General features: G+C 38.3%; 1 protein-coding gene across 1 annotated transcript in view; it reads left to right on the forward strand.

The window, feature by feature from the left end:
* Positions 1 to 1,835: 1,835 nt before the first annotated feature.
* Positions 1,836 to 22,535, forward strand: part of LOC138843067 (UDP-glucuronosyltransferase 2B16-like) — a 24,168-nt gene continuing 3,468 nt past the window's right edge. Inside the window, exons 1-5 of the mRNA XM_070048068.1 lie at positions 1,836 to 2,625; positions 3,888 to 4,036; positions 14,679 to 14,810; positions 17,728 to 17,815; positions 18,990 to 19,209. Of these exons, the coding sequence (XP_069904169.1) occupies positions 1,899 to 2,625; positions 3,888 to 4,036; positions 14,679 to 14,810; positions 17,728 to 17,815; positions 18,990 to 19,209 (1,316 nt within the window). The 5' untranslated portion in view covers positions 1,836 to 1,898. The remainder of the gene's footprint in view (positions 2,626 to 3,887; positions 4,037 to 14,678; positions 14,811 to 17,727; positions 17,816 to 18,989; positions 19,210 to 22,535) is intronic.

Consider the following 22,535-nt stretch of genomic DNA (forward strand, 5'->3'; position numbering starts at 1 on the left):
ATCGAACATTATTTGATGTTGATCAATTTGTGTCTTGTTTACATGTTGCAGTGATTTTCTATATTTTTTATGATGGGATGGAGAATATACAAAAGATGAATTTGTTATGCTTAGGAAAATAAACTCTCAAGTCAGGAAGACAGGAACTCAGCAATTAGCAGAGGCATGGGATCAGTTAAGATCAGATAAATTGATAAAAATTTTTCAAAAATTCTAGGCCAGATAATATGAAACTTGGAATTCGCTTTCTCAGTTATGAAGAGATCATGAAGTTCCAAGAGTCAATAAAATGAAACATGCGGTAGAATATATTTCAGTCTTAAAAACAGAATGAAGAATAGCTGATTTGTACCTGATGTGCCTTGCCCACTTCTTTATTGGAGGATGTTCAACAAAGCTCACTGTCTCTTCCAGTCAATTATTTTCACTTCCTATGATGCTACCCATAGCTTGTTGCTTCCTGAAACACTAGAGTTTTTACCGTATTAATGCTGAGTATGTAAGGGGCTGGTATTACTCAAAGCTGATATCCCATATGACCCAGAGGATGAAGATCTCTCTCTCTCTCTTTCTGTCTCTCTCTCTTTCCTCCCTTCCCTCCCACCTTTCCTCTCTCCCTCACTCTCTTTGTAACTCTGTCTTTCTTTTTTTCAAAATTTTCATTTAAGGTATATAAGTTTCACGTATTTCATATATACAGGGAGAGGGAGAGAGAGGAAAGAGAGAAATGACAGATTCAAGTCTTGATAAGCAAAACAAAACAAACAATTAAAAAGAGTGAGAGCCTGGAGCATTTAATATCTTAACTGTTTACTCTCCCTAGCCCAGAGTCACAGAAGTCCACAAAAGGTGGATGCTGTCTAGACCAAAGGTCTATTTCTCCCCACAACTCCCAGTTGAACATTATATCAGCCACAGCCCCTGTTACTCAATAGAGGGTTTGAATCATTGTATCTTTTTCACAGCAGCCCTGCTCTGTATTTCAAAAACTAATTCCAGAGAAATGAGGCAAATAGTCTCCTTCCTTTCGTCTAGTATATTCTCTTTACAAGCAGGGGTCCTAATCATGCATAGCACACCGGAATTCTAATTCCCAAGTCATTGCCTTATAATATCCATTGCTATCATTCAGGGACTGGGGATTCCCTGATGGGAGTAACACAGATTGTAGGTTAGTTATTTACTCCTCAAGTGGATGTCACTCACGGAAAAGTGTGCTTGCATTTGCTATATTATTTAATGTATGAGAAATGGCCAAGTAGGCAAATTAATAGAAACAAATTAGTAATTACCTAGGACAGAAGAAACCATCAATTGGAGTGGAGGGGGCACAAATAAGAATGGGTACAGGGCTACTTTTCCAGCAATAAGATATTAAAAAATTAATAGTTACACATTCATGTAAATGTTATATGAAATAATGAATTAAACATTTTATTTGATGCTTTGCATGTATGTGAATTATATTTTATCAGTGTTATTACAAAGAATGTCCTTTGAAACATGTTATCCAAGAAATGAGAATAAGCTGCACAATTATTTTCTCTCTGCTTCGCTGTCATGGAGATTGCAGATGCAAGCCACCACACTTGCCAGCGCTTTGGGACCTGCTCTAAAATCTCTTACATAGCACAGTTTACACACCCAGGTCATTGTGTTAGGGCTGGATGAATCACTTAATCATAAAAGAGATCATAAAGTACTCACTTAAACAGGACTATAAATAATTTGGTTTTTCCTTCTGTAATCCTGGTTAACAATCTGTAGTGTTCATATGATCTATTTGTTTTATTAGTTCAAGTTATATTTTAACTATTGTTACATTTCTTCTTGTAAAAAACCAGGAGGACCAGAAGAAAGGAACAGCAAGTGGAGAGGAAGCATCACATTTCACCAGGATGTCTGTGAAATGCATTTCAGTTCTGCTGCTGCTGCTACAGCTGAGCTGCTGCTTCAGCTCTGGGAGTTGTGGGAAGGTGCTGGTGTGGCCTATGGAGTACAGCCACTGGATGAATATGAAGACAATCTTGGATGCACTTGTCCAGCGAGGCCATGAAGTCACTGTTCTGAGATCTTCTGCTTCTGTTCTAATTGATCCCAAAAATGAATCAGGAATTAAATTTGAAACTTTTCCTACAACTTCCACTAAAGATGAAATGGAAGCAATTTTCGTGCATTGGCTTAATAATATGATAAATGATGTGTCAAGATATTCATATTGGGAATATTCTCAAGCAATGCAAAAAGTTTTCACAGAATATTCTAACATTTATGAAAATATCTGCAAAAATGTTGTTATGAACAAGAAAATCATGGCAAAGCTTCAAGACTCAAGGTTTGATGTTGTTCTTGCAGACCCATTTGCTCCCTGTGGTGAGCTGCTGGCTGAGCTACTGAACAGACCCCTTGTGTACAGTATACGCTTCACTCCTGGCTACACCTATGAAAAGTATAGTGGGGGACTTCTATTTCCTCCTTCCTATGTGCCTGTTATTATGTCAGATTTAAGTGGACAAATGACATTCATGGAGAGGGTAAAAAACATGCTATGGATGCTTTATTTTGACTTTTGGTTCCAATTGTTGAATGTGAAGAGGTGGGATCAGTTTTGCAGTGAAGTTCTAGGTAAGTTATGTTTTTAGCTGCTGACATGAATTCTCAAATAAGGTCTGACTTTGTAACACTTTGTATTAATGTATATTCAGGGGAATATAAATGGAATATTGAAATGATAATATAAAAAGATCTTGCAATCTCAGAAATATGGAATGGTTTCCCTTACAGAGTCAGATGCCAGTTTCTCACTACTTGGCTGAGTCATTCCAGGAAGTCTCACAGCTGCAAATGATGCACCAGGATTTTCCTAAGCAATTCTATGTCCATTATAGTACCCATTCTTTATGTTATAAAAATTGAGAAGACATTTCTCTAATATGTTGACAAATGACGACATGTAGATGGATTTGTTACACTCATTTCTAGGTATACCATCTATGTAACTTTGAGAAAACAGTTTTTCCTTGCAAGAATCTGATGATATATTCAAAACTAACATACATTTTCTGTGTTACCTAAAAATGCCATTCAATTTTGGAGATACAGATGTTTTTCCAGACAGAAAATCTGGAAATTGAGTTTTGTAGTGCTCCACATTCTTTCACTAAGTCCTTGAAAATCATCTGTGTAATGCATAAAATTTTGTTTAAATGTAGAAATGTATGGAACTAATCTATTTTGAAATTATCATTCCCCATCTCTTTGCAATAATTATCAAAAATAAGTTGAACAACAATCTCTATTTCCATAATTTAAAAACCTCTCCATGTGATATTTGCCAATGTTTCTTCAAAAATTTCTATGTAAATATTTTTAAGCTGGCAAAGTGAATGAAAAACAGGTTCAAGAAAATAAATCAGTTCCATTTAAAAAAATTTACAGCTTGTCTGTAAAATAAAGGATTGGGGACTAGTTTGCTAAACTGTGGAAACTGGACTAGTTACCTCTGGGAAAGCAATGCTCAGAGTTTCTGTAGGATTTCTTGACTCTAGCTAAAATGATTGTTCTTATTTGAATCTTATAACTTCAAAGAGGAAAAAATGTATATTTAATTCAATAGTGCCATATTTTGATAGCAAGGATTGTGACTATATTGAAATGATATTAGAAATATTTCATTTGCATATATCTGATATGTGAACAATGCATAGTATATTTAAATACATATGTTGTATATACATATGTATATTCATTTATGTGTATTGTATATATGTGTCTATATTAATTTTATCAATGCATAGACCCTTTATACATGATTGGCTGCATCATTGCATTTAGTCATGTGGTATACTTCATGTAACCATTCTCTCCTTACCCTGCCTTTTCCTCAGGAAGACCGGTTACATTCTCTGAGCTAATGGGGAAAGCTGAAATATGGCTCATTCGAAGCTATTGGGATCTGGAGTTTCCTCGCCCACTCCTGCCAAATGTTTATTTTGTTGGAGGGCTCCACTGCAAACCTGCCCAACCTCTGCCCAAGGTAAATATGCCCTGTTTGCTTTCATTTTTCGCTTAGCCTATGCAGTGGAAATGACTCTGCATTCTTCACTTAGGCATTTGACTCACAGGAAGAGACATTGGAATTGTGTGAAATGGCCCTATCAGCCAAAAACTCATATGAGAGGATTTCACAAAGTACTAGGTATTTTTGAATTAGAACATAACCAACATTTCTATGAACTTTTTGATATAGTTTTGTATATTTCAGTACCATCATATGTATACAGACATCATTATCATTTAGAATAACAGAATAGTTAAGAGACTTTGAGAATAGAGTCAGTTAAATTACGGTCTTCTTTATTCAGCACTTAAGAAAATATTGACTTTTAATTCGGTGTATTTTCATAAACACTCTAGGACACAAGAGAGGTAAGTGCTAGACATATAGAGAAAAAGAGTAGGCATATTTTGTGCTCTCCCTAATACCTTATATTTTCTTTGGAAACATAGACAACACAAACTGTGAAAGTTTTGTGAAAGCAAAAACCACACTGTTAAAATTTATCTAGAAGAGGTTATAGAAGCTATCCCAGAGTCATTGATAATAACGTGAATATGTACAGATATGTAAATGATGTATAAGGATAGGGCCAGCGCTGCGGCACAATGAGTCAAAGCCCTGGCCTGAAGCGCCAGCATCCCATATGGGAGCCGGTTTCTTGTCCCTGCTGCTCCACTTCCAATCCAGTTCTCTGCTATGGCCTGGGAAAGCAGCGGAAAATGGCCCAAGTCCTTGGGCCCCTGCACCCACATGGAAGACTCGGAAGAAGCTCCTGGCACCTGGCTTTGGATCAGCACAGCTCCGGCCATTGCAGCCATCTGGGGAGTGAACCAGCAGATGGAAGACCTCTCTCTCTCTCTGTTTCTACATCTTTCTGTAACTCTATCTTTCAAATAAATTAAATAAATCTAAAAAAAAAAAAAGAATGAAAGAAAGAAGCAGACAGAAAAACAGTAACAGGTAGTGTGGGGAGCAGCTCGGACTAGACTAAGTTACTGGAATTAAGACTTATTCTATGCATCTGCTCTCCTCTGTGGGGAGCAGCTCGGACTAGACTAAGTTACTGGAATTAAGACTTATTCTATGCATCTGCTCTCCTACAATATGGCGCTGGGAGAGGAGAAAACAGCTTCTACCCAGCTGCCTCCAGTTCAACCAATAAACTGTAGGACTTGCTCCTGATTGGAGAGCAGCGTACTTGGCGTGTGGGCAGCCGAGTTAGGATTGGCGGAGGAGGACTATAAAGGAGGAGAGAGACGGCATGCACCAGGAACATCTACGGGGAACATCTACGGGGAACATCTGAGGGAACACCTGTGCAGCCCCCGAGACGAGCCGGCCGGCGGTGTGCCGCTCCCCTGCGGAAGTGGGGAATGTGGCCAGGGGGAACTGCCCTTCCACGGAGGTGGAAGGGATAGTAGCCAACCCGGGAAGAACCAGCAGCAAACCCGGGGAGGGCCGAGCAGACGAAAGAACAGCGCAGGGTCTTATGTCGTTCCTCCACGAAGACGGGGAGCGACATAGTGGTGCCGTGACTCGGATATGAAGCCTAGGCAGGGTTCAGTGTCGCTCCTCCACGAAGAGGGGGAGCGACATAATGGTGCCGTGACTCGGATATGAAGCCTAGGCAGGGCTTAGTGTCGCTCCTCCACGAAGAGGGGGAGCGACATAATGGTGCCGTGACTCGGATATGAAGCCTAGGCAGGGCTTAGTGTCGCTCCTCCACGAAGAGGGGGAGCGACATAATGGTGCCGTGACTCGGATATGAAGCCTAGGCAGGGTTTAGTGTCGTTCCTCCATGAAGAGGGGGAGCGACAAGGTAGCACAGTTAAAACAACAATGGTTTAGAAGAAAATGTTGAATAGAGCCTGATTTTCCAAAAAGGCCATTTGGCAAAACATAATATAAAGGAGAATTAAGAAGGTCTTTGTATAAGTTCAAGCAACAGAAAATGGAAAAGTAGACAATAATATTCATTCACATAACCACTCAAGAACTTGTAATAATAATGCATTCCATCTTGTCTTGTGTGGAAAAATGGTTACTACAGAATGAACACTTAAGATGTCTTCAAAAAGCCAAAGGAAATCAAAACACTCTGTCAAAGAGACTAATGCATTCCCATGTAAATTGCATCACCATTCCCAAGAAAGCAGAGGTGGAAACAGTCATATTTGTAATCCATTGGTGAATGGATAAAGAAAATGCATCATATATAAATAAATACTACTCAGCTATGAAAGGGATAAAATCTTGTTTGTTGCCACTCTGGATGAATGTGGAGTTTTTAGGCTAACTTAAATAAACCAGGCATGGAAAGAGGTACCACATGATTTCACTCATATTCACAATTTAACAAAATTTATCTCATGATAGTTGAGCATAGAATGGTGTTTGTCAGAGGCTAGAGATAGCAGTGGGGTAGGAGATGGGGGAAACTTTGATAAACTGTAAATAAATTATAGTTATATGGGGTGAAAAGTATTGGTGTTCTACTGGAGTTCTGTACTGACTATAGAGAATTATAATATACAAGATATTTTTCTAAAGAAAAGCTGGAAGAATAAAATATTTTAATGCTTTCACCATAAAGAAATAATGAAATTTGGATGAAATAGACACATTTACCTGGATTATAACATTACATTATGTGTGTGTGTGTGTATAAATATATATATATATATATATATAAACATCACAGGGTAGGCTGTATATATTATGTTAAGGTAAAAACAAATTAAATTCTAGCACTCAGGTCAGTAATCCAGAATCAGTAATGACTATTGTAATTATTACTGTTTTTTTTTTTTATTTTTAGTTACTTCTTATTATATTCAAGTGATTTGTACTTGGTTGAGCATTCAGGTTTTTCCATGTACAACAACATCTCATATGAATACATGGATAATTTAATTTCCTCTCTTTTATTTCTTTTTCTTCCCTAATTGCTCTTGCAGAAAATTCCAGTAGTATATTGAATAAAAATGATGAAAGTGGACATCCTTGTGTTATTCCAGATCTGAGGGAAATGTTTTCAGTTTTCCCCATTCAGCATGATATTGGCTATATGTTTGTCATATATAGCCTTTAAAATTTTGAGAAATGTTCCTTCTGTATCACATTCATTAAATTTTTTATTATGAAGCATTTTGAATCTTTTTTTTTATTTTTGACATGCAGAGTGGACAGTGAGAGAGAGAGAGAGAAAGGTCTTCCTTTTACCGTTGGTTCACCCTCCAATGGCCACTGTGGCTTGCATGCTGTGGGCAGTGCACTGCTGCCAGCGCACTGCGCTGATCGAAGCCAGGAGTCAGGTGCTTCTCCTGGTCTCCCATGCGAGTGCAGGGCCCAAGTACTTGGGCCATCCTCCACTGCACTCCCCGGCCACAGCAGAGAGCTGGCCTGGAAGAGGGGCAACCGGGACAGAATCCGGCGCCCCAACCAGGACTAAAACCCAGTTTGCTGGTGCCGCAGGCAGAGGATTAGCCTAGTGAGCCGCGGCACCAGCCAGCATTTTGAATCTTATCAAATGCTTTCTCTGCATCTATTGAGACGATCACATATTTTTTCTTCATAATTATATTGATGTGATTTATGACATTTATTGATTTCTGAATGTTGAACACCCTTGCATTTCTTTGATAAATCCCACTTGATCATGACGGATGATCTGGTTTTATTATGCATTATCTTTTTCGTGTGGTTTTTTATTCAATTTGCTAGTTTTTGTTGAGAATATTTGAGTCTGTGTTTATTAAGGATATAGGTCTGTAGGTTTCTTTTCATGTCCTGACTTTGGTTTGTTATCAAAGTAATGCTGGCCTCATAAAAACTGTAAGGCAGAACTCCACTGTGCCCAATATTTTGGAATAGTTTGAAGAGTGGGTTACATCCTCTTTGAATGTTTTGCAGAATTCAATAGTATAACCTTTAGGTCCTACACTTTACTTGATAGAAGGATTTTTACTATTATTTCAATTTCATTGCTTGTTATGGGTCTGTTCAGATTGATTATATATTCTTGATTTAATCTTGATAGGTTATATGAATCCAGGAATTTAAACATTTCTTCAAGACTTTTCAGTTTATTAGCATATAGTTCTTTGTAGTAGTTTCTTATGGTCATTTGCATTTCCATGGCATTTGTTGTAATGTCTACTTTTTCATTTCCAATTTTATTTACTTAAGTTTTTCCTTTGTTAGTTTGGCTAGAAGATTATCTATTTTGTCTTCTTAAAATAAGAAATTTATGCTTGATATGTTGTTTTTTTTGTTTGTTTCAATTTATGTATTTCTGCTCTGATCCTTATTTCTAATCTCCTGATGATTTGGAGTTTGCTTCCTTCTTGTTTTTCTAAGTCAAGATACATCATTAGGTCTTTAATTTGAGATTTAAAAAAAAAACTATTTATTTATTTGAAAACAAAGTTACAGAGAGGCAGAGAGAGAGAGAGAGAGAGAGAGAAAGAGCGAGCTTCGATCTACTGGTTCACTCCCCAGATGGCTACAATGGCCAGAGCTGCACTGATCTGAAGCTAGAAGTCAGGAGCTTCTTCTGGGTCTCCCATGTGGGTGCTGGGGCCCAAGGACTTGGGCCTCCATCTTCTACTGCTTTCCTAGGCCATAACATAGAGCTGGATCAGAAGTGGAACAACCAGGACCAGAACTGGCACCCATTTGGGATGCCAGCACTGCAGGTGGCAGCTATTCCTACTACACCACAGCACTGTCCCAACATTTTTCTATTTTTCTTTTTTAAATGGAGGCATTTAACACATGAACTTCCCTCATAATACTGCTTTAGCTGCAGCCCACAGATATTGATTGTATGTGTTTTCATGTTCACTTATTTATACAGTTTTTGATTTTCTTTTAATTTCCTCATAAAGCATGATCAATCAGTAGCATGTTTGTTAATTTCCAAGTATTTATGTGTCTTCTGTTGTTCTTGTTATTGCTGTCTAGTTTTATTCTTTTTTTTAAGATTTATTTATTTATTTTAAAGTCAGAGTTACACAGAGAGAGAAAGAGAGGCAGAGAGAGAGAAGGAGAGGCAGAGAGAGAGAAGGAGAGGCAGAGAGAGAGAGGTCTTCCATCCGCTGGTTCACTCCCCAAATGGCCACAACGGCAGAAGCTGCATCGATCCGAAGCCAGGAGCCAGGAGCTTCTTCCAGGTCTCCCATGTGGATGCAGGAGCCCAATGACTTGGGCCATCTTCTACCACTTTCCTAGGCCATAGCAGAGAGCTGGATGGGAAGTGGAGCAGCTGGGACTCTAACTAGCGCCCATATGGGATGCCAGCACTGCAGGCGGCAGTTTAACCCACTACACCATAGTGCCAGCCCCTAGTTTTATTCTTTTATGTTCTGAAATGATATATGGTATGATTCTTATGTTATTAATTTGCTGAGACTTGGTTTGTGGATAAACTTGTTGTCTATGCTTAAAAAAGCTCCATGTGCTGATGAGAAGAATGCCCATTCTGTAGCTGTAGGGTGAAATGTCCTGTACACATCTGTTTCAGTCATTTGTTCCATATTGTGCTTCAACGCTGATGTATTGTTAATGATTTTTTTGTCAGATGAACTGCTGCAGTTCATATGGATAAAAGTGCTGCTTTAGATGAATAAGGGTTTCCTTGGGTTTGTTATTGTTGGTCCTCAGAAAGTTCATTGTCAGTCTCCCTGGCAAATGTGATAGCCAGGACCTTGTTCTTGGTGCTGAGAGAGACAGTGTTGACTGATCCCTGTCTTACTGGCAAGCTCGAACGATGTGGATTCTAGAGCTAGCAATTGGTATACCTCTAGGACTGTGTGATACAGATAAACATTTCCTCAGTTCCTGCTAGGGGAGTCCAACTGATGCTGTGGTTTATAATACCAACAGCTCTAGTCTTAGGACCAGGGGATATGAAGTGGACCCTGTTCTAGTACTATAAGTGACTACAAGGTACACAGGAGACTTTACTCTGGAGGCTATGAGTCCAGAGAGGTGGAGTGCAGGTAGATTCTTTCCTGTCAACTGGATATATTCTAGTGACACTGATAAATTTAGAATGAATTACCATAGTCCTGTTTTTGTAGATTAAGTTTGGATCATTACCCAAATAAACCATGGTAAGAGATATTTTGTATGGGCTGCTTCTGGGGGTAGCCTTTTGAAGCTAAGGTGAATATCCCTTGGTCACATAGAGTGCTTGCACACAGCTCTGGGACTAATGCTCCCAAATTCCCATAGTTACAGATGCAAGTGTTCTGTCTTTTGTTCCACATGTTGCCCTGACTCTGTAATGCTGTTAGAATGGGGAAGTGCTGTGAGACATTCTACTGCTGGGCATGGACATGAGTGGGAGTTGGGGGAGGGGAAGAAGCAAGGTAGCTTCTCTGCTCCAATCCCAGCAGTTGCTCAGACCTTAGTCAGCGCTACAGGGTGAAGTGAAAGTGGGTGGGTGACTATGGAATTCCTTCTCAGATAAACCTGTAAGCAGAGGGGCACATGGGAATTCCTTCCAACCTTGAAGTGATACAATGCTGGTTCACAGCCTTTGAATTTTTTGAAAAACAATTCTGTCTGCTTATAGTATGGCATTCTTCATAACAGAACATGAGGATTTAGTCTATTTTAAAATCGTATCACACTATACACATGTATAGAGTCATATGCTTTTTAAAAAAAACTTCTTATTTATTTATTTGAGAGGGAGAGTTTCAGACAGTGAGAGGGAGAGGCAGAGAGAGAGGTCTTCCATCTGCTGGTTTACCCCCAAATGGCTGCAACGGCTGGGGCTGAGCTGTTCTGAAGCCAAGAAACAGGAGCTTTCTCTGGGTCTCCCACACAGTTTCTGGGGCCCAAGCAATTGGGCCATCTTCAATTGCTTTTCCAGGCCATATCAGAGAGCTGGTTCAGAAGAGGAGCAGCCAGGGCTAGACCTGGCACCCATATGGGATGCTGGTGCTACAGGTATAGGATTAACCTACTACGCCTCAGCACTGGTCCAGTTGTGTTCCTTACTGCTGTACTATGTCATCTCCTAAGATATACTCTTTCTTCTTATTTCAGCATCAAAAAAATAGAAAATAATTGAAAATATGCAATATCTATTTTCAAAGCAAATAGTTTCAACTTGATAAATCTGGTAAACAAGAGTGTCAAATTCTTAAGTTAACAACAGGAGTCACTGTGTACTTACTCCTCATGTGGGATCTCTGTCCTTAACGTGTTGTCCAATGTGAATTAATGCTATAGTAACTAGTACTGAAACAGTATTTTACACCTTATGTTCTGTGTGAGTGCAAACTGATGAAATCTTTACTTAATATATACTAAATCGATCTTCTATATATAAAGATAATTGAAAATGAATCTTGATGTGAATGGAATGGGAGAGGGAGCGGGAGATGTGAGGGGTGCGAGTGGTAGGGAAGTTATGGGGGGGAAGCTATTGTAATCCATAAACTGTACTTTGGAAATTTATATTTACTAAATAAATGTAAAAAAAAGAAAATGTACATTAAGGTTTAACAATGGAATCTAGTTGGTATAAATATTGAAATTCCACAGTTCTTTAGTTTGAACTTACAATAAATTGTAGTGAAAAATTAAAAAAAAAAGATTTACAAGTCTACAGGATGAGGAAATATAAATGAAAGTTTATACAATGTACCTCTATCCTTACTAATTTCATGATTTTCATAAAAGGAAAATGACAGTGTTTATGGGAGGAGGGAAAACTGGAGAGTAAGGCAAGCCAGAAAAACAGGTATTACTATAATGATAATTATTAATCATGAGTGTTCTACATTTGCACAGACAAGATTTGAATACAAGTCAAATATTGTGAAGTTTGTCTTATCATATGTTAAACACATCTTACTTATCTCAGGGAACTGCTTTTTCACTGATTATCAAACACCCAGAAAATCTTTCCTCTTTAAAAAGAGAAAAGAAGAAATATAACAGATTGCATCAAGGAATATTAAAAACATTGACAAATTTGGCTTTATAAGATATTAGCCTGAAACTACAGAGAAAAATAAATAAGATGTCTAATGTCAATATTTTTCCTGAATATTGTTTGCTGAACTCTTTCACTTAGTGTAGGGTTGACTATATAATCATTAATTAAACTGAAGACAGATATTTGTGAATATTAAGAGTGGGAATGAGAGAGAGAATAGGAAGAAGGATAGAATCATGGAAGAGGAAGGGTAGCATGGGAAGTATTACTATGGTCCCAAATCTGTATATATGAAATACATGAAACTTGTATAACTTACATAAAATTCAAAAAATTAAACAAGAAAAAATTTTAAAATATATTTTTGGCAATTATTTACAAAAATAGCCATGGAAAACAGTCTAAACTCAATTCAAGGATGATTGGCGCTGTGGCATAGCAAGTAAAGCCATGGCCTACAGTGCAGGCATCCCATTTGGGCACCAGTTCCAGTCCTAGATGCTCCATTTCTGATCCAGCTCTCTGCTATGGCCTGGGAAAGGAGTAAAAGCAGTAAAAGATGGCCCATTTCCCACGAATACAGCCTGCGAGCAGTGTGGCCCCCAGCCCCAGGCAGGCATCTCTGTAACGTTAGTTCTGGGGTTCTGGGCTGCCCGGTCCCCAAGCCTCAGGGAGCCCGGCTTCCTCGGAGCCCACAGACTGCGAGCCGGGCGCAGGGAGCCTAGCGGCCCCTGTAGTCCTTGAGGCCCGAAGGCCCGACATGCGCGTCGCCAGGTGGCTCCTGCTGCCCCCTGTCGCCCAGGTGGCTGGGGCTGTCACGGGGAAGTCTCGTTGACCGGAGGCCGTCCCGGGGTCTGGGGTATAAGGGACGGGGCACTTGGCCCTTAGTTGCAGATGTTGAGATGGATTTGTTCCTGAGAGGAGGAGCATGGTGGGGGCAAGAGGCCAAGTCACCACACAGACCCCGGGATTCAGGCAAAAGCAGGCCAGAGCAAGCAGCTGGCAGACTCGTTTATTTAAGTTGGTACAACTTAAATAGCCAAGACAGCCAATCCAGTCAAGGGGTGGTCTATGCCCTAACCAATCACAGCCTGTTGCCACGCAGGCTCCTTTGCCAGGTGGGTTTCAAAGCCTTTCCTGAGTAACTGAGGCTGACTTGCCAGCAGCCATCTTGGCATGGCCTTCTCATTCCACCACACGTTGGAGCCCGCAGGGTTGGAGGGTCAGCATGGGCAGGCAGCCCACCCCTTCTGCAAACTTGAGCCATTGCGACTGAGTGTGGAGTGGGGCAGCGGGGTGTGAAGTCGGGGACACCTGCCAGTTCCTGTACTGCATGAAGGGGTCAGGCTGTGGTAGGAACATGGGCTAATGATGGAAACAAATGCCCTAGGAACTGTCCTTCATCCTGGTCGCCTTCCAGCGCTATGCAGAGCGAGCACCCTGGGCATTCCTGGTTCCTGGCAGTGCTGTTCCGCCTTTGGAGGCTCCAGGGGAGACCCTTCGCGCATGCGTGCTTGCCCTAGCCTTTCCTCTACTGCACCAAAAAATGCCTACCAGGGCTCCCCTTTTGCACCCTATCAGAGACCTTCAATAGTCTTGGGCTGTCTCCTCTCCATTGACCAATCAGCTGGCGACACAGAAAATGGACATTTGCAAGTAACCACTAGGAAGAGACCAAGGGGAAGGGCTTCTTCGACTCCTTGTGAGGGGCGTGGGAAGGTAGTCATTATGACTGGAGGACGCCAGACTTCCGGCCTGACAGATTAGGCCAATGAAAGTCAGAAGGAGGTGGGATTTTCCCGGAGATTGGAGGCTCTGCTCCTATCACTTGCTTCTAGGGAGGCCGGGCTGTGCAGGAAATTCCTCCTATCAAATTGGTTTTTATTTTAAGGTGGTGAGACGGGTGAAATGACTGACAGGAAGTGCTCGTCTATAAGAAGTGTTTCAGACAAACAAGGGCGGGAAGAAGTTTGTGACTCCTGGCTTCAAACTGGATCATCTCTGGCCATTGCGGCTCTTAGGCAAATAAATAGTGGATAGAAGACCTCTCTCTATCTGCCTCTGCCTTTATGTAACTTTGCCTTTCCAATAAATGAACAAACCGTTAAAATTTTAAGGATGATTGAATAACTTACATATGTGTATATCACACCATTACAATTTTATGAAAGAATCGTCATTAACATTAAATGAACCATAATAAGAAGTTTACTTGGGAATATAGTAACAGAGAAGATAAATAATATAATAACAATTTTTTATGCAGAATGAGAGAAGGAATATCAAGTAGGAATACGATTTCCTACATATGTATTGTTTAATATATAAATGACGTGATATTTCAGTTTTGTAAGAAAAAAAATCTGAGGCCTTGTGACTGTAGTTTACATGAATATCTGTATGCTTAGAAATGGGTAAGATGGAAAGTTTGTCAGCTATGTATTTTACCATAGCCACCACTACAATAATTTCTGATAAGATTTGACTTTCTCTATGTTCCTAAATTATGTATTTATGAAATGCATGAAGTTTGCATACTTTAAATAAAAGGTTTCTATGTAAAAAAAATTGATTTTCTCTTTCATTGATTGCATCAATCTTTTCATTATCTTTTGCTGTGTTGCTGCCCTTTTGTGATGGAGCAAATTCTTTTCTTCACAGGAAATGGAAGACTTTGTGCAGAGTTCTGGAGAAGACGGAGTTGTGGTGTTTTCTCTGGGGTCCATGATCAGCAACATGACAGAAGAAAGGACCAATGTGATTGCATCAGCTCTTGCTCAGCTTCCACAAAAGGTTAGAAACGTGCCCTAATGGTGGGCAACTGCTGAATGAACCTATTTAAGTATGTAAAGAGACTGATTAGAGAAGCTTCCTGTGTGAGTGTAAATTGATATGAAATCTTAGATTTATCTCAGATATGAGTTTACAAACAATTCTGCATGACAGGTGCAAAAATAGAGCGAAGTTTTTTTAACTTAAATTACTTTGGAATAAATATTTGATCAGAAAGAAATATATTTAACAGGTATGATGTGAAGCTTTCTTAGCATCATGACATTGCAGGCATGACACAGAAATTGCAAAATTCTGCCCTGTCATTTGGTTCCACATTGCAGGATTGTGGATTCTATTGTATGCTCTAAATGTGTCATCAGAAAGGAATTAAATTATAATTGATAACTGCACTAGTGCAATAGCATTAAGAAGGTTTTTAAAAAAAGTCTGAAATGCAACCTGCAGTTTAATGTTCCCATACAATGCCTGAGTCTTTGCTGCAGCTAATTTTGTATAGGGCCCATTCAATGTGTTAATCAGGAATCTATGTTGATAAAGAAAGATCTGGGTTCATCAAACTTTAGATCAGGATTCAGCTCTGTCAAGATTTAGACAAAGAGGAAAATTTGCTTGTCCTGTAGAACTGGACCCCCGCAGTGTCTCAAGCAGGCAAATGTAACTGAAAGGGTGGAAATGGGCTCTCCACTAAAGGTGGACCCTATGTGTTATAATACATGGTCCCACAGGAATGTGCTCCTAGTCCATTAGATCAACTTCTCTCCAGACTGAAGGAGAAGGCAACACAGGAATCAAGCAGAAGCAAGCCTGGCATTGAAAGAGGTTCTGATATTGACTTCTGTAATGTTCAAACATGCTAATTTTCTAATATATGCAAGATAATTTGGTTTTTGGATATCTATGAATTACATTTTAGTTTTATATCTAACTTAGGTTTCAAGTGACCCTGAAATTTCTTTTAATACTCACACAGCAAACAGAAATTAAATACATGCAAATTTTACTCCAAATTATGAAGATATCTTGGAAATTCAAAAATCTATACCTTATTTTGATACTGGGCATGGAAATGGTGTTATTGTAGCAGAAATTAATCATAAAGCAGTATTTTGTAATGCATTATGGAAGAGTAAACAGTTGAATGAAATTTAGCTACAACACAATTTTGAATCTTTTCATGCACCATATTACTACAAGTTGGCTCTTATTTCCCACAGTAAAAGAGTTTCTAATCCTGGAAATAACAATAATATTTAGATTCATTTCAAAAATTCCACTTCAGTATTGTGGATCAGCAGTTTAATCCTGTGCTTGAGGTTCCATTATCCTATATCACAGAGCTTATGATGGAGTTCTGTATCTACTTTTGTTACAGTTTCCTGCTTTTAATTATCAAAATTTTCTGGGCTGGCACTGTGGTGCAGTGGGTTAACACCCTGGCCTGAAGTGCCGGCATCCCATATGGATGCCAGTTCGAGTCCCGGCTGCTCCACTTCTGATCCAGCTCTTTGCTATGGTCTGGGAAAGCAGTAGAAGATGGCCCAAGTCTTTGGGCTCCTGCACCCACGTGGGAGACCTGGAGGAATTTCCTGGCTCCTGGCTTCAGATAAACCCAGCTCCGGTTGTTGCAGCCAAATGAGGAGTGAACCACCGGGTGGAAGACCTCTCTCTCTCTCTCTCTCTCTCTCTGTGTCTCTTTCTCTGTCTCTTTCTCTGCCTCTCTTCTCTCTGTGTAACTCTGACTTTCAAATAAAATAAATAAATCTTTAAAAAATGAAAAAATAATTATCAAAATTTTCTGTATATGGTATGGGCCCCAGCAGCTACGTTTATGGCAGACACACATAGAGTTCTGGCTTCAGCTTGGTCTAGTCTCAGCTATTGCATGCTTTGGAGGTGAACAATCAGTCTCTCTCTCTCTCTCTCTCTCTCTTCCTGCCTTTTAAATAACAAATAAAGAAGTATTTAAAAATCACTTAAATGTTTCCTAGAAGTAGTGTTTATTAATTTGTAATATAAAACAAGTTGCTGTAGTAGTAAGTATAATTATTTTCTGACACATTGCTTATGTAATGGCTTTACATTTTGTGAATTAAAAGATGTCATACTATAAAGAAGTCTGTTATTGACATCTGGATATAAATATACTTTCATTTCAATGATTGCTCTTGAAATGGTTCACACAACAGTTGAAAGATGAGGCCAACATATTCATTAATATACTTAAAAGCATACATCACTGATAATGTGTTCATCTTTGTACTATAATTATGATCATCTACCAATTTTATAAAAATAATTGAATTTGTAATTCATAATCTCAGTTGACTAAGACACTATTTGTGAAGCATAATAACATGCTTCATGGGCTGGCACTGTGGTGTAGTGGGCAAAGCCACCACCTGCAGGGCAGCATCCCATGTAGGCACCAGTTCGAATCCCGTATGCTGCACTTCCAATCCAGCTCTCTGCTATGGCCTAGGAAAGCAGCAGAAAATGGACTAAATCCTGGGGCCCCTGCAGCCACATGGGAGGCCCAGAAAGCTCCTGGCTCTTGGCTTCAGATCAGCTGAGCTCCAGCCATCTGGGGAGTGAACCAGAGGATGGAAGAACTCTCTCTGGCTCTGCCTCTCTCTAACTATGCCTTTCACATAAATAAATAAATGTTTAACAATAATAATAAAAATAAAAAAAATGTTTTGTTCCTATTGGAGAGTAAAAATATACAGAAAATTTTGGTTTTGGTGTTCTACTTTAATCTTTTAGAAATTTTCATTGCTTCATTTCTTTGGTCCTCTTTTCCTTGTCTTTCCTATGGAAGGGATTTAAGTAGGTTGATCTGTCAACCTCTTTAGAATTCTAACGTACTCTGATTTGAAATTCAACTCATGAAATAGATATTTGCATTGTATTCTAGGTTCTTTGGAAATTTGATGGCAAGAAACCTCATACATTAGGACTCAATACTCAACTGTATAAATGGATTCCCCAGAATGACCTTCTTGGTAAGATTCTGTAGAACAAATGCTGAAAATTGGAGTAACAACAATCAAGCTGAACATAGTTCTATGGAAAATTAACTGATTGATCAATTATTACAGGAAAAAAACTCATAAAGTAAGCCAAATGCCTTCATGTTTATCATTATTCCTGGAGAAATAAAATTAGCCAGAACTATGACTGTATTTTGTACAGCCAAAGTCATCATGTCCAGTATCATTTTACATGAAGTTACTTCACATAGAAATGCTTAATAATATCCTGGTGGGAGAGTATTTGGCATAGCAGATAAGATATCACTTTGAACATCTATACTGTATATTGAAGTACCTGAATTCAAGTTGTGTCTGCTTCTGATTCCAAATATCTGCTAAAGTGCACCACGGATGGTAGCCAGTGATGGGATAAATCTCTGGTCCCTGTTGACCACGTTGGAGACCTGTACCACAGTCTTTGCTTATAATTTTGCCCTGCCAGGTTTCAGGTTTTTAGTCATTTTCATAGTGAATCAGTAGATGCACTCTTCCTGTTCTCATTCTCTGCTTGTGCTGTCTGTAGTGAAGCTTAATAAACTTTAAAAAATTAGTAATTTTCTGTCTTGTCTCTGTCTCCTGTTTCAGCCATTACTTCTACTCTTCCTTGGATTATAGTTGTTTTAAAATGTTACTAAAAATAATATCTTTTATACATTACTGTGCATTTTCTATGTGAAAAAGTAAGTCTTTATCATGAAGGGATAATGTATTTCAACATATAGTGTGGCCTTTCCTTCCATGATTCCAGCAACACAGCTATGCACTCTCTGCTGTGCTGTGATGCTAACATATAGTGTCGGTGAATGCGCTATTGCTTTAAGAGAAAATCTAATGTGCACTTGCCTATTTGGTTTTTTTTTTTTTTCAAGAATTTGCCCATTTTTCATTCCCACTTGTCAATCTTGTATTCATTTTTCAAATTTCAAGTCTAACAATACTTTTCCACATGGCCTTCACTCACCTCTGTGGTGGAATTACGTGATTCTTTGGATCTCAAAGTAATGTGAATGCAGTTTCATGGCTATAAATAGTCTGCTATTTAGAGAGCAGAGTCTCTTTCAATGCATCAAATTCTGAATTTCTCATTTCACTACTAAGATTCATCATCAATAATTTTCCTGAAATAAAAATCTCTCAATCCTAGGTCATCCAAAAACCAAAGCTTTTGTAACTCATGGTGGAGCCAATGGCATCTATGAGGCAATCTACCACGGCATCCCTATGGTGGGCCTCCCTTTGTTTGCGGAGCAATATGATAACCTTGCTCATATGAGGGCCAAGGGAGCAGCTGTTAGATTGGACTGGAAAACAATGTCAAGTGCAGATTTGCTCAATGCCTTGAAGACAGTCATTAATGACCCTTTGTGAGTATTGCTTTTTTTTAACTTCATAGTATTTATATAAAAGTTTTCACTGAATGGCTGTGATTCTATCAATGAATTCTAAGTTGAGAAGGGTTTGGGTTAATGCTGGAAGAAAATTAACATTGTCTGATTGAGAATAATTATAAAATAACAAATAATTTACTTGGAATATTTAAGTTGGAATATTCTCATTCAAAAGTCAAATTAATAGTAACAAGAAGTACACTTCAAATTATTTAAGTACGCATTAATATAGATTAGGCTATTAGCTTTAAATTCTTGATATAAATAATGTTTGATTTGTACTTTCCTTCTCTCATTATATAATTCCTTTAAATGGAAATGAAATACTTTGTTTCAGAATTTGTCACTAATAATAGTAAGTCATTTTTTCTTTATTATTTATATATTTTAATAAATTTATGTATATAAAGGAAAGTGATTTCATGTATTTAAATATAAACTTTTAAAACATAATGATATTATACTGCTTCCTTACTTTCTTATTTTTCTTTTGATTTTTGAATGATAGACTTTAAATATATTTATTTTTTCTTTCTCTATTTTTGATTTTATTCAAGGTATATAAATTTCACGTATTTCTTATATACAGATTTAGGAATGTAGTGATTCTTCTCACCCTAATTTTCTTCCTGCACATGTTCCCACAGTTCATCCTCCTCCTTTTCTTATTCCCTTCCTTAATTTTTCTAGTAATCTCTTTTCAGTTATCTTTATACTCGTAAGATTAACCCTACACTAAGTGAAGAGTTCAGCAAATGGTATGAAGAAAAAAAAAACACTGTTCTTCAACACTAGAGACAAGAGCTATTAAAATTCATCAAGTCTCAGCATGTGAATTTCACTTCTATATATTACCACATTTAGGTACTATATTAGTTACCACAGATCAGGGAAAACCTATGGTGTTTGTCTTTTGGGGATTGGCTTATTTCACAAAATATAATGGTTTCCAATTGCATCCATTTTGTTGTAGAAGATGAGATCCCATTCTTTTTATGGCTGAATAGTATTCCATAGTGTATATATACCAGAGTTGCTTTATCCAGTCATCAGTTTATGAACATCAGGGTTGATGCCATATGTTAACTATTGTGAACTGAGCTGCAATAAACCTGGAGGAACAGATAATTATTTCATATGCTGAATTCATTCCCCTTGGATAAATTCCCTGAAGTGAGATTGCTAGCTTGTGTAGCATATCTATTTTCAGCTTCCAGAAGTATCTCAATACTGTCTTGAAAAAAGGCTGTACATTTACATTCCTACCAACAGTGTATCAGAGTACCTTTTTCACCACATCCTATGCAGAAGCTATTGTTTCTTGATTTCTATATGAGAGCCACTCTAACTGGGGTGATGAACCTTCATGGTGATTTTGATTTTTCTTTCCCTGATTATTAGTGGTCCCAAGCATATTTGAATCCCTAATTTTGAAAAATGTCTTCCAATTCCTTGGCCCATTTATTAATTGGATTGCTTGTTCTGTTGTTGTTGACTTGCTTGAACCCTTTATAGGTTCTGGATGTTAATCATCTATGAATTGCATATTTTGCAAATATTTCTCACATTCTGCCAGTAACCCCTTTGCTTTGCTGAGTATCTCTTTTGCAGTGCCAAGGCTTCTCAGCTTGATTTAATCCCATTTGGTATTTTGGCTATTTTTGCTTGTGCTTCTGGGGTCTTTTCCAAGAAGTCTTTGCCTATGCCAGTGTCTTGCAGAGTTCTCAGAATGTTCTCATCTAGTAATTTGATGGTCTCAGATCATAGATTTAGATCCTTGATCATTTTGAGTTGATTTTTCTATAAGGTTTAAGGTGGGGGTCTTGTTTCATACCTCTGCATGTAGAGATCCATTTTCCCAGCACAATTTTTTGAAGAGACTGCTCTTTCTCCAGGGATTGATTTTATCTCCTTTGTCAAATATTACTTGGTTGTAGATGCGTGGATTGATTTCTGGAGTTCCTATTCTGTTCCATTGATCTACATGACTATTTTGTGCCAGTGCCAGGTTGTTTTGATTCAACTGAACTGTAGTGTATCTTGAAATCTGGTATTGTGATGCCTCTGTCTTTATTGTTGTATATGAGTATTTCAGCTATTTGTGGTTGCTTGACTTTCCCTATCAATTTTAGCATAGTTTTTACTAGATCTGAGAAGTATGTTGTTCGTGTTTTCATTGGGATCACATTGACTCTGTAAATTGCTTTTGTTATTTTGGACAATTTGATGATATTAATCCTCCCAATACACTGATATGGATGATTTTTTCATTTTCCTTTTTTTTGTGTATGTCTCCTTCAAAAGTAGGAAGTAGAAAGACCATTGTTCCTCAAGAACATAAAGAACTATAGGTAATAAGAAGACATGAAGATATCAATTGCTTTTTAAAAATATATTTATTTATTTCAAAGTCAGAATTACAGTGAGAAGGAGAGCCAGAGAGAGAGTGAGAGAGTGAGACAGATCTTCCATCTTGATGGGTCACTCTCAAGTGGCCACCACAGCTAGGGCTGGGCAAGCTTGAAGTCAGAAGCTAGGAGCTTCATCTGGGTCTCTCATGTGGGTGCAGGTGTTCAAGCACTTGGGCCATCTTCTGCTGATTTCCCAGGTGCAATAGCTGGGAGCTGAATCAGAATTGGAAGTCAGGACTTGAACTGGTACCCATTAGGCTTACCTAGCTATTTCATAATGCCGGTACCAAGATGTCAATTTCACTCATATACATTATATTATTTTGTACTCTATGTGTTACCTGTCACAAATAAGAAACAATATATGATATTAATCTTTTCAAGATTGGCTTATTTCACTAAGCATAATTCTCTCCAACTGCATCAATTTTGTTGCAAAAGACAGGATATCATTGTTTTATGGCTGAGTAGAATTCTATTTTTGTCAAAAAAGATATGGTAAAATTCCAGTTTTGTTTTTAATTTGTTGAGAACTGTTTTAAGGCCTAGCATATAATCTATCATATAGAACTTTCCATGTACTGATGAAAAGAATGTGTATTCTGCAGGTTTAGGATTAAGTATTCTGTAGATATCAAGTGTATATATATATATATATGTGTGTGTGTGTGTGTGTATATATATATATATATATATATGTGGTCTTTAGTGCAGATTGGCTCTGTTATTTCTTTGATGATTTTGTTGGTATGTCCAATGATGAAACTATGGTCTTGAACTCCCCTGTTATCATATTAAAGACTATGCCTTCCTTTAGATCCATTAACACCTGTTTTTAAAATAGCCTTGTGTCCCGGCATTGGGTGCATATGTATTCACTATAATCACGTC

The sequence above is a fragment of the Oryctolagus cuniculus genome, chromosome 8 (assembly GCF_964237555.1).
Source record: "Oryctolagus cuniculus chromosome 8, mOryCun1.1, whole genome shotgun sequence".
In the NCBI taxonomy this organism is placed as follows: Eukaryota; Metazoa; Chordata; class Mammalia; order Lagomorpha; family Leporidae; genus Oryctolagus; species Oryctolagus cuniculus.